General features: G+C 38.9%; 1 protein-coding gene across 3 annotated transcripts in view; it reads right to left on the bottom strand.

The window, feature by feature from the left end:
- Window positions 1-13,746, bottom strand: part of gtdc1 (glycosyltransferase-like domain containing 1) — a 60,600-nt gene that overhangs the window by 21,247 nt on the left and 25,607 nt on the right. For 2 of the 3 annotated variants that reach the window (XM_053495751.1, XM_053495750.1), the window contains exons 3-4: window positions 5,913-6,080; window positions 5,030-5,203 (exon numbers count right to left, since the gene is read on the bottom strand). In XM_053495751.1, the coding sequence (XP_053351726.1) occupies window positions 5,030-5,203; window positions 5,913-6,080 (342 nt within the window). The remainder of the gene's footprint in view (window positions 1-5,029; window positions 5,204-5,912; window positions 6,081-13,746) is intronic. The other variant, XM_053495752.1, reaches the window with a different exon arrangement.

Here is a 13,746-nt window from a genome sequence, read left to right as displayed (position 1 = left end):
CTCCACAAAGTTGAGAAATATCTGCATTCAACATCGTCTTAAAATCCAATCCATCTTTGTGGCAGTGTTAAATTAACATACATCAATCACTACACCTCAAAGCACAGTGAAAAAAACATTCACAGTGAGACAGGAAACACACTTGCCTGGAACTGATGTCTGGCACTGAATTTTCTGTACATTATATTTGTGAAAAGATACAGATCATCACTCCCGATGCGAACCTCCCAGTTGTGCGCCACTGATTTCCATCTAGAGATCAGTCTTCGCTAGTCTTAAACCAGGAAAGCTTTTTCAACAGCGAAATTACATGGCCCAGAATGAGACTTACTCCACATCTCAGTGGCTTTGATCTGACTTTCCAACTTTGCCATTGTGAAACTTTGATATGGAGTCGTTTCCTTTTGAATCTCGTTGAAGGAATCTCTGCAGCAGGATATCCTGCCATCTGCTTCGGCAACACAATCATTCCACGAGTCAGTCGTTGGAGGCAGGCCACTCCTCTGAGAGTCACATCAATGGCTTTGAAGGGCTTTTTAAAACCAGCCAAAGAGCCCTCTTTTCCCCTCCACAACTTAAAAAAAAAAAAAAAAAAAAAAAAACGTAGCTTCAGTTATCTGCATCGAGTTAAATGAGCTAATGAAAACCTGTCTTTCCAGACAATGGAATCCTGGTAGGAGATCAGTGAGGTAGTGTTTTCTCTTGAGGAGGCTAATTGTACTGGGATTTCGGTCACACGGGAGGCCGCGTCATTGTTAAATCATGGTCTTTTAGATCAATACGGTACTAACTGTCTATTTTGTGCCTCAATGACAAATGGTACGGTCATTCCAGGAAACATTTAATGCCACTTAAATGAAAATGGCATTTAAAGCTGAAGGAGGAAATGTAATGAAATGAAAAATGATTGGAAAATGATTGGAAATTGACCATAATGGTCCAGCGGTATAGATCTATCTGTTCATACGGTACGTGGAAATGTGGAAACCAAGATTTCTTGTTTTTAACTATAAAAACAACCTTACGTCTTGGACTATTTTGTTGCAGAGGCTTAAATTTGAAATAGACTTTATAAAAACAGCATCCTTAAAGCTTAATTACTTTCGACATCATTAAGCGATTGGATACTTAGCTATTACATTATTGCAAAAGGTCTTAACAGAAGAAACATTCCAATTAAAAGGCAAGTTTCAATTCAACGTGCGTTTGTCTCTTGCCCTGTTGGTGCATTTTCCTATATATAATTTCTAAATCCTTAACCAAATGTTGGTTGGAATTCCTTGGGCATGCTGACAGATGACCGGTCATGCACATAATCACTTTCTTACACTCTGTGATTTTCCTGAGGATGGGCCAAATTAGCATCTGAAAATGAGCTGAGAAACACTGTAGGCGAGATCCCTGCGTCATTACTGTCAGTTCACTTACAGTGCCTCTTAGCTGTGACACACACACACACACACACACATACTTGTACATACAAAGCTACATTTAAGCAATTTAAGCATACATCCTGTATCATCATTAAAGTAGTGATATGAGAAGAACATTTGCATGGTATACGTTCATTCACCTCCATGTGTTTATTCATCTCCATCAATTACCTGTATATCAGCGAAATCAGTTACTGTAATGTAAGAGCACTCTGGGTTTGTTTGTTTGGTTATAAACTAATAAATTTTAATAAAAATTGGGTGTTACTTTCAGGAAAAAGAACATTTATTAAAGAGAAGATTTGAGACATGCACTGACCAGCTATAAGGTTAAAAAACACCTGCTTTTGATCCTCTTGTGCCTGCATAGCGCAAAAGAAACCATGCTTCAACAAACTAGGCCACCTTATTCTATTACTTCATGGTGCACATTTGATGCTCATGTGCCCTGTGTAGGCACTTTCGCTGGTGGACACTGGTCAGCATAGGAACTCTACTGACTGGTCTGCAGTTACACGGCTGCACTACATAGACTGCAAATTTGCGTTCTGACACTTTTTTTAGGTTTTATAATCAGAACCCGCTTAAAGCTATTAGCCAAGCTAGCCTTCCCTCCCCACGCACATCAGTGTGCCCTGGATGGCCATGACCCTGTCACTGGATTACTGGTTGTCCGTACTTGGTCTTGTTTCAATTGTTTTGCTCTCACAATTTGGCCCTTTTCAATGGACCCAGATCTTACCGCTTGCTCATTTCTCCTTCTTCCAACACATCAACTTCGACAAATGATTAGTTTGCTCATTTGCTGCCAAATATATCCCACCCTTTGGAAGGTGCCACTGCAACGAGATGACTGACTATTATTCATTTCACCTGCGAGTCATGTTTTAGTGTTCTGGCTAATCAGTGTATATGGTTAAAAGATATTTTAATGAACCAGTTACAACAGCACATATTTCTACAGTTTATCTTTTATTATTAGATTGAATTTCTGTTTGTTCCGATGGAACGCATTCAAATGGACTTGGATCGGTCCACACATTTCGTTTCAGCATCGTTTTTGGTTTAGAACAACAGGAAAGCGGATAATAGAAATAATAGCTGTTAAAATACCTGGTGTTTAGGAGGCAAATTCTAATGTTTGTTATTTTTGTTTAAACCATTGCACAACATCCTCAGCTAATTAATTACATCGCAGGCAAATTTCATCACTCCAACCTTGGCTAAACCACGTCTTCATGGGGCTCGAGTTGCGTGCACTGAAACAGGTTTGGGTCTCGTTGTTCCAGTAAAGGGAAAGTGTACTGTATAAATGTGCACTTTCAGCTATGTGGAAACAGTTTGGGAAAAGAACATACGAGTGTGAAAGTCGGGTGTCCACATATTTATGGCCATACTATGTATATGATTAATATATTACCGTATGTAAGCTGACTATACTGAAAAACTCGTCAAAGTACTATGAAAACATTAGAGGTGACATGTTTTAAGATCATTACGTGCATGCTCTTTATATCACAGAACGAATGAAAAATTTTAGCACCCATGTCAATAACAATACCGAGAGTCAGATCAGCGCAGCCATAAAGAAAATGGCTCTGAAAATCTAACATCTACATTTAAGGGGAAGAAAAAAAAGGTTTTAAAATTCCTGCCATCAAACAGACTACGAAATACTCATAGCTCAAGAATGAGAACAACCTCTCAAAGCAGAGTGTACATTTCACCCTAAAGCTTTGTGGGGTTTTTGGGCCAAAATAGAGAATGGAGCAAGTGTCAGCAATGAAAAAAAGACATCAAGAGCTCAGAGACTCTTATCCGCACTTAAACATTTAAATGGTGCAAATGTTTTAAAGAAGGCTGTCCTTAGAAAAAAAAAAAAAATTAAAGAAATCAATGGATAACTTGTCGGCAACTTGCAGAAGAGACGTATCTGTCTGTGTGAACTATACACGCAATGATTCACCATAACCACTTGCAGGAACTCGGTGCCTTATCCCCAGTGTTGAGGGACGTTACTTTTTAAAGTAACTAATTACAATGTAAAATTACTGTCTTTAAAAAGTAATCAGTTACATTACAGCAATGCAACCACAGGGGGGCACAATCTAGTGTCGTCTTGTACCAGTCCCAAGTCTGGATAAATGCAGAGGGTTGTGGCAGGAAGGGCATCCGACGTAAAACATTTGCCAAATCAAATGATGCGAATCACTAAGAGGACTACCATACCGGAAAAGTCATGGTCCGCGTTAACAACAACGCCACCAGTGCTGTTGATCTACTGTACAGGGTGCTGGTGGAACTTGGGCTACTGTTGGTCGAAAAAGGAGAGGAGGAAGGTGTGTTCGTAGGCAGAAAGAGAAGAGGAAAGGAGGCAGTGAGAGGGGACATGAAGTTGGTTGGGGTTAGAGAAGAGGAAGCAGAGAATAGGGTTAGGTGGAGGCAGATGATTCGCTGTGGCGACCCCTCAAAGGGATTAGCCGAAAGACAAAGAAGAAGAACAAATTACATTACAGCATTACTTTCTGACAAAAGTAACTAGTTTAAGTACTTTTACATTGCGGAAAATAAAAAGTCCTTTGTAATTCCTCATGCATGTTGTTTTAGTCAAGACCTTTATCCTGTAATTATTCTACCATCATCACTCAGCTAAGTTTGGCCCACAATCTGTTAACTACCAATACCCATATCTTACCTACGCGGTTTCGCGCAGTAGCCGTAAATACGGTTCATCATGATTCATCGCGAGTTTTGGTGCTGTGATTAGGTTTCCAGCTTTCCGTAGTTGAGATAAGGGTATAACAGCAGGAATAACAGGGGTTATTGGGCGGGGCTTGTAGGATGTCTTTTACACACTAACGGATTGGGAATCACTGCTGTCTGGCTCACGGATTACATAAATTGTCTGAAAAACTAATTACATAAAAAAAAAAACAACTAAACAACTGAGTACCTAAAAGGTGGACCTAACACGTTAGATTATCCGTTACATCAAAACACTGCTCATCCCCCCCATCCAGCCCTGACCCTTACTCCAAGGCATTTTCACATGTTTGGGTTAAAACTGAAATAAAGGAGTTCCTGGGAGGCCAGCGCTTCAGATGTGAAGCAGGCAGCCCGATCATGGCTCTGGAGTTCTGAGAAAACGTTTTACCTTGCGGGTATCCAAGCACTAGTGAAACTCTGGGGTGAGTGCATTAGTGTAGCAGGGGATTATATAAACAACTGTGTTGTTTATTCTGCACAATCAAAAGTCCTAGTCTTGAACTTGAATGCCGCTCGTACATTTAAATACAGATAAGGCATGTTGATGAAGCATAAGTATTTAGACCCATATAACGTTGACAAACTAGAGTGTGAGAGGGTGAGCTGCAACGTTGTGTGTCTGTGTGCGTGTCGCGTTTCAACAGTCAAGTGCAGGATATTAAACCTGACTAATCACCTTCTTACATAACCTTGTCCATTTGCAAGTAAGCACACTAGTGTAGTTCATCAGCTGTGGATTTAAAGAAAAAAAAAGGGAAGAAAAAAGATATAATTTTTAACCAGTGCAGCAGTGATCCCTTGAATTTAAAGATTGGGGTGAGAGAACCGACCTTTTGACATCGGGAAAGCTGACGGGGAAATAAAGGACATGGCACTTGGGCCGGATGAGTTGCTCCAGGCCTTTGGGCCGGTGATCGGGCATCGTCTTCATGAAACTGGAGATGGAGGACAGGAACGAGTTCATGTTGAAGGCCGAGTTAAAAAGGACCACGTCTGCCACCAGGCTGGAGGAAGACGTTACAATGAGATGAAAGAAATAGCGGCAATCAAAATAAAGCAAACACAATCATTTAAAGCTCAGAAGCGTGGATTAGATATTCACACGGACTAGTAATGTTGATTTAATTCTGTCTAATAAAACATAAAACTCGAACAGCGACGAGTTGTTTTTAATTGTTCTGCAAATTAACAGCCATTAAGGAATGACTTGTGCCACGGCACTCAATTAGCATTCAAATTAGCAGAGCGTGAGCGGCGAACCTTTTAAATATCAGCACACTGTCGTAATTATAAACAAACACAAGTTCACTGAGCAAGCAAAGTGGCCAGACTATAAGCATAAAGCATTACAATTATACAGCAGCCTTTCCCAAATAATAATAATAATTAAAAAAAGACCGTTGTAATTGCTGCACTGGGATTAATGAAGATATTCAGTGATTCAGGATTCATAGCAAGAGCTGCATTACAAGATGCCATAATTAAGCAAAGGCTTTTAACGATAAAGTATGTCTGCAGAGTCACAGTCCATCTGACTGCTTTGCTATTATATCCTTCACTGGAACTTCTACTTTACTGTTATGCATGCATCTGAGGTTGTGGTTTACAGGAAATGCACTACTTCAAAAAAAAAAAAAAAAGGAAAAAGAAAAAAAAATACAACAATATTAAACCAGGATTCATCTGAAGTGCATTTTACTGTCGATGAATTACCATGAAAGGATCTGGTTGTAGCCGTACTGGAAGTCCCTCTCTTGGCATTTGCGGACCGGATAAATCAACTGGTTCTCGTGAAAGTAGAGAATCTTCTTTAGACCCGCGAGGTCCGGCCGCAGAGCCACCAATTCGGCCAGGTTAAGCACAGAGCTCGTAAATAAAACCCTGGAAGAAAAACAGGGTTATTACTATTAATACAACTAGAATAGCAATATATCTTTGCTTCGTTTCAAAACTTTTTGAACATTTATATATAGCTAAATAAAGAAAAAAAGAAAGAAATAATGGGCTTGTGTCTATTTGCTGTTTTAGGTGCATTACTGAGGGGCAATAATCAGTGTGCTGGGACACACAGTGAAGTGAAGTGAAGTGAAATGAAGTGAAGTGAAGTGAAGTGAAGGGTGCTACTCGAGGCTGTGTCCCTGTCTGCATTAAGAGCTTTGGGACAGAGAGAGAGAGAGAGAGAGAGAGAGAGCAAAAGCTTTGAAGCTGTGTCATTCATCTCCCTAAATGAACCCAACCCCCTATTCGCTGTGCTTCGAGCTCAGCTTCTTTGATGTGGCGAGCCTGCGGCCTCGAGACCACGACACGCTCTGGGTTAAACTCGCATTCTCGCACTGATCTGGGGACGGTTTCTCTTACGCAAATCCTAACCTCGATCATTATATCACACAAGTCATGAGGGTGTTCTGAAACTGCTGGGAAAAAAAAAAAGTTTTTGTTATCGTGCATTCATCGGTCCACAGCACGGAGTCTGCCCAGAGAAACCAAGACGCAGAACGGAAGCAGATGAGGGATCTCTATTTTTGGTTCATTTTTCTGCTGGAAAATATCCAGGCAACACACCCGGTTATGGTGCTAATAAAAAAAATTAATAAAACTAAATAAAAAAAAAACAGGGACATGCATCTTTGCTGCCTTTGAACTCAAAGGGATAAGTGAAATTTGATGCAGCTTTTGCATTTGCATGTTTTAGTTTGGTTTAAATCACATATACGTGCATTTGTGCCTAAAAAATGCAAAAATAAAAGTAAGGGAAATTCATGAAAAAAATGTACGCTGTCCGTTGGTTAAGACAAGATGGATCCGTGTGTTATAAGTTTTTAATTCTTTTGTATGCACCAAAAGTCCACAGGTATTCTAAGACTCGGAGGAACAGATAAAAAGGAAAACATCTTTACATCCACAAGTTTTTTACAGTTTTACATCTACACTATAACTCCATAGTAATGGTGCAATAATGCAGCAGTTTTGCAGGATGTTGTGCTAAATAGTGTGCATTAAAACATTAAATTTACATATGTACTGTTATGTACCACTTAAAAGCGGTCCTCTTAAAAAGATGGTGTGGTAAGCAGACACCGTGACATACTGAAATTAGGTTGGGCGGTTATCATTCCGTGAATTTTTCATACCACTCCACCCATAAGCTCAGAGAGAAAGAGATGACTGCTCCTGAGGAATTCGGACTGCAGAAAAAAAATGCTGAAATCCCATGAGAGGCAGAAAACGAGCGACGTGAAACATGCTTCCCGTCGTCAAATTCCACTACCGAGTCAGCTCTCTGGAATCCGAGGCGTCCGGTACGATGACTACGCCTGCTCGCATAGTCTTGGTGGACGGATGTTGGTTGGTGACTTATTAAAGGCGCATGCCAGAGGAGTGTCGGGCCGCGGCGGGGTTGCTAGGACATGCTGTGGCAAGCCGTGTGTATACAGTCTGGGCTAAATTCTGATCCCTAAATATCGTCATATTCCAAAGAGAAATTATTTGGATTTCTTGTCCATCAATAGCCTCGTCATGTTGCTTGGCAACCTGCGAACGCTGCTTACACCCACCATACTGAACTCAAACCGGTTATTTATTGGAAAGTATTGTTTCACCACCACAAAAATTTCCCTTTGGTTCCATTAAATCGATCGTCACTTAACGGTAGAATAAAGGCGGGTCCTAAATTAACATGTTGGCCCTTTGCTCAAACGTGGAAGCATCACAACTAGCACGTCAGAGCTGTAACGCAATATGGGTGTGCTTTAAACACGAACAACACTCCTGACCCATAACCCTGTATTTCCTTTCACGCCCACTCAAAACACATTCATTCTCTTATACAGTACAGTACATCACACAAGTGTGGTTTTTCAGTTCACAACTTGCTGGGAAGCATTTCACCAGCCGCGACTCTAAAAGCCCTCGAAATGCCATCCTTTGAAAGCTGTTTTGTTATTGGCGGACGCGGGATTTTCTTTTTCCTCGTCACGGGCCCATAACTGTCGCCCACCGCTTGTTTCCACCGCTTGCCGACTGCTAACCGAAACCGAGGCAGATGTTTTAGATCCATAAGGTAACCTGTAGGACAGCAGACATGGTGGGTGGCTTATTTCGCCGTGTTTGCTTAGTCATACTCCTCCTAACTGCTGAAGGGTGTTTTGAGTGAAAGGTGCCGTTTTGGAAAGACCGACTCCGCTCCTGGCATAATACGGCTGCAGGAATTTCCCCACCTATAATTAACACGGGGTTGCGAGAGCGAGATAATGAATTATTCATTTGTGGCCTGGCGCTATTTATTAACCGTGTCCGGGAGCAGAAATTTTGTATAGGTTGTATAGATGTTTGTATTAAAATTATTAAATCAAGGCAAATTAATCTTTGTTTCAATATTTATTTAAAAAAAAATTAGGGGGGGGGGTTATGGGGAAGACGACATTATTTTTAGATTTTTCTTCTAAACACGTATTAGAAAAGAAGTGACATTTCAGGGTTTGCCCCGGGTTTTCACCCGCCTACTGTTTGAGAGGAAAGGAAGAGAAAGTCTTCTTGTGTGTGTGTGTGTGTGTGTGTACATATGTACGTGTCTGTGTAGAGTTTTAACAATAATAATAACAATAACGGTAGCTATTAAAAGTGCCGCACTAAACCAAAATGTCTAACAACAGAGGAGAATCTACTTTTTTACTAATGACTGAGTAAGTGTGTGTCAGTCCCTGTCTGCATTTGTTAGCTTACTTCCTCAACGTTTAGTGCAAGCTTTTCAAGAAGCTCAGGGCTGATGATGTGCAATTTTATTAAGTATTTACTTAAATTTTGACCTACGATCCACTTAAGCTCCACAGCCTAAAGGCATCGATCCTTTTTAATCATCAAGCAAAATAAAAAAATAAAATAAAATGTCAAGCCACAGTCAAGAGCTTTCACTTTCCTGCAAGGGGTAAACAGATGAGACACGCAGTTCCAGTGTGTGTGTGTTATACTGTGTTGTATCGCATTACATGCAGTCCTTCTTCCCTGGAAAATGTGGTTGATATGCCATTTGCTCTGCTTCGTAATTATACACACAGGGTATCACGGTTGTCAATTACGGGGGCTGGGACAACCCTGATGATGATGATGATGATGATGCTCTGAAACCACCAGAGGTCATGTGCTTTGCTTTCCAATTTGACTTAACCAAAATAGACGGTGGATTTCCCCTTTGACAAAACATGATCCTCATAGTCATCCCCAAAATCTTTAGCATATTTCAAAACTCCTGTCTAGATCCAACACGACCATAAATATTTCAGACTATTTTTAATACCCTTGAGGCTGCACATCGAGCACATCCTCAACAGCGCTATGCTGCTTCTAGTGATTTAATTTTCTCTTATTTTAGTAGTTTGAAAAAATAATTAATAAAAATTTCACAGCCTGACGTTTTGTCAAAACTTCAGTAACTACCACTATTAAGGAGAGTCTTTTATTCTAACTACTACAAACAAAATACAATAAAATATTTTAACATAATAAAATAATGTCATCTGATAAAATAATAATTGTTTACATGAGCCTATTATCAGTCTTTTTTATACACTCTGCCCTTTAAGGTTCGCTAAGTGCCAGATACATTCAGATATGTTTAGAGTATAGAGGTGTAATAGTTATAACTATATTCAAATAATGCATCCTAAACAAATATGAATACAGGTACACCCCAAAGGCAGGTAAATTTGTTGTTAGTGGGTTTTTTAGAAAGGATGAAAATACTGCACAATAAGCTTGAATTCCCACAGGATCAGCAATAATAATAATAATAATAATATTAATAATAATAATAATAATAATAATAATAATTAAAGAAACAAGGCAAAACTTAAAAACTGTTTTCTCAAAATTCCCTGTCTCAACTGCAACTCAAATACTTTGTTTATCTTTTTTTGTATAAATGTATGGTTTAAAAGGGCTTTAAATGCCTTGTTGCTAAAATCCCAGCAGGCTGCCATGTGCTTTTTTAATGAGGAATGGCTTTTGCCTGGCCGATCTTCCTTATAGGCCTACTAGATTGCTGCAGTGATGGTTTTCCTTCTGAAAGCCTTTCGTCTCTACAAGGAAACTCAGGATCTCATTTATAGTGACTCTTGGGTTCTTTGTTAAATCTCTGACCAAGCAGGTTCATCCTCAATCAATCAATCAGATCTTGGAAGACTCGTTTTTTCCAAATCTCTTCCATTTGGGAACTTTACACGCTGCAGAATTTTTCTTGTGTACTTCCTTGACACTATCCTGTCTTGTAGGTGTACAGATAATTCTCATGACCTCATGGCTTTGTTTTCACTCTGCCATACACCGTTTACTGTGTACCTTTATTAATTATGTGCAATAAATTTAATTAGGCAAAAAATTAGGACTCCAGCCGAATTGGACCGCTGATGGACGTAGGATGCACCAAAAATCTATTTAATGTGTTATGACAAAGAGTCTGAATATTTATGTAAATAAGATATGTCGGTCTTAATAAATTAGCAAAACACTCCATACACCCATTTTTTACTTCCATTTACTTCGAAATCCATTTTATGATTAGTGTAAAACATAAAATGTGGAAAATGTGAAAGGGTCTTTAAACGTCATAATTGAGGCGGAGAAAAAGTAACGTTGGACACTGCGTATTGAGGCAAAATGTCCTTTCCAAAAACTCCTTACATCACCTAGGGTTACCCTACTGTATGTGGGGCAAACATGCATTATATTAGAATATGCTTTTGTTTACATAAGTTATTATTTTTTTCTGATTGGGCTATTATTCCCTTTATTAGTGAAATATTAAAGTCAGAGTAAACACACCTATTGTGTTGCACAATTACCTTAAAGTGACCAATTACTTAAAAAAAACTTAAACATAACAAACCAACAGTAAACACACAATAACCTCAAAATAATGACCTGCAAACTTAGAATAAATTACATTAAAGGTAGTACATGCTTGTTTTCAATGAGCCATGGCAGACTCAAACATTGAGTCAAAAATTTATTATAGCTAGACAACAGATGTTTCACAATTGTTACCACCAAAAAGTGTTGGCGAACAACACATGGTGAAATTACAATCCATTTAGCATTAAGGATATTTAATAAGCGGCGCACAAATGGTTACTTCTTTGTTCGGTGCAAGGTCTGCTGGGAGGGAATGTCCGTCATCAAAGAATATGATGTCAGCTGTCATTTTGAATCAAGAAAAATTTGACTGCATGCAACAACCTGTGTGAGCAGACAAAATACTGAAACTAAAAAATAAATAAATAAATAAATGACTGGAAACACAGCAGAATTCATTTAAGCCAAACGCCACTGAACCAGTCATGCATCCAGGCCAGGTTTCAGGTTGCCAAAGTAAGAGCATGGAGCAGAAAACCTCTCTCAGATGGGGAGAAATAAAATCGCTGGCGGTCTTTGCAGAAGTCTGTGCTGACAAGAAAGATGCTGTCAGTGGGTCCGTCCACAAGTACAATCACGAGAAGGGCTGAAGAAATGGAAAGAATCCTTTGGGTCTAGCTACTAAACAAATGTTAAACACTTAAGCCCTGTTTTTTTGTTTGTTGTTTTTTTGCCAACACTTGACAGAAGTAAAAACATGTGATAGGTTCCCACACGTACTGTACACACTGCCTGGCCGAAGAAAAAATGACCATTTCAGAAAGATCTAATTATTGGCTGGCATCAGGCAAAAAAAACAACTGAGGAGATTTGAAATTTACTGGAACTGGGTTAAGAACTCTTCAACACTTTTATCAAAACCTGGAAGGATCATGCTGCGCTGTCATCTTTGTGAAAGAAATGTGGTCACTTAAACACTTGTTAAAGATGCATGGTTAAAACAAAAAATTAACAGTAAGAACCAGAGCGCTATGTTTAATAGTGAAAGTAAGAGCATTTCCATACTCACACAGTATGATGAAAAGGATTATGACAAAACAGCTGTGCGGCCATAAAAAAAAAAAAAAAAAAACACATATTGGTGAGACTCATCAGAAAAAAATAGGCTTGAACTTGTTAGAGAGATTGGACAATGGAAAAACACATCATGTGGTCTGATGAGTCCAAATCGGAGAGATTCACCCATGACACATAGTGCTCACTGTACAAGCCTCTGGAGGCAGTGTTATGATCTGAGGTTGCTTCAGTTGGTCAGGTCTAGTTTTAGCAACGTTATGTGGCAAGAAAATAAAGTCAGCTGACGACCTGAATGTACTAAATGACCAGGAAATCACATCTTTGGAGTTTTTATGAATGTTTTTTTATGAACAGGCGGTGTGCAGTTGTTGTTTTCTCAAAGCGTTTAAGGTACAACAAAGAAACAATATATTTGTCAAAGATTTGACAAATATATGAGATTTTGATGAAGATTTGATATTTGATTCAATACTTTGAGATTGTCTCCCAGTTAGACTTGTGATGTTCTGAACCACATGGGAGTCAAGTGAATAAGTCAATGTGGAATTCCGAAATGTCTTCCACAAGGTGCTTCCCATGATCGATATTTTTCTTTAGACAAAAGGTAAAAGTCTAATGCATGTCCAGAATTGGAAGCAAACCTCAACTTTCTAACTGATGTAACGGAACCGATGAAAGACCTTAAGCAGACCTTAAACTTATCTGTGGAAAAATTTAATAATCTTCCTTATACTTTATGCTAAAAATCAAACAAACAAAAAAGTGAAAGTGTTGGAATTGCTGGAAACAGAGGTGAGATTTGCCTGTTTCCAGAACTAATCGCTGATGCCATAAACAACATCCTGATTTGTTATCAGGAACGGTCATGCTTTGAAAGAATCTACCCTCTACTTTCCAAAAAGACAAAAAGCAGAGAATCGAAGTGTACACAATCATCATGAGCACTTACCTCTCCACATAAACCTTCTCGAGAATGATATTACTGTAAATTCTGATAAGATCAAGCAATGGTGTACAAAAAAAAAATATATATATATATATATATATATATATATATATATATATATATATATATATATATATACACATCAGTCATTGAGACGAAGTCGGTGACCTTATCCCTGCACTGATGTAAACCCACATTTCCCACAGATCTGAAAGGTACTCTACTCTCCCACTGATTATCACTGGTATGTTTTTGTTTTTATCAAATGGAAAATACAATCATAGTAATTGTGTTGTACAGAGAGCTTTTCTTTCAGATTCTTTCCACTGATATCCACATACACGTTGATGGCAGTAATCAGTATGGTATGACATCCTCAATATAGGCATGACGATGATGATAACAGCAGCCTTAGCTAATCTAATTAATGAATAAATAAATATAATATATGGCCAACAAATGTTTATGGAAACCTGATCGTCTCACCTACGTTTGGTTCTTGCCTAAAGAGTTGCCACACCTTGAGAGCACACAGTTACACTACCGGTCATAAGATTGGGATCACCAGCCAGTTTCTTTGTATTTTGTTTACTGATTTATTTTCTACATTATACAACAATACTGGGGATTTCAAAACTATGAAATAACACGTATGGAACAACAGTCAGGTGTTACTTT

The sequence above is a fragment of the Clarias gariepinus genome, chromosome 5 (genome assembly GCF_024256425.1).
Source record: "Clarias gariepinus isolate MV-2021 ecotype Netherlands chromosome 5, CGAR_prim_01v2, whole genome shotgun sequence".
Lineage (NCBI taxonomy): Eukaryota > Metazoa > Chordata > Actinopteri > Siluriformes > Clariidae > Clarias > Clarias gariepinus.
This window is presented reverse-complemented; position numbering and strand designations above follow the sequence as displayed.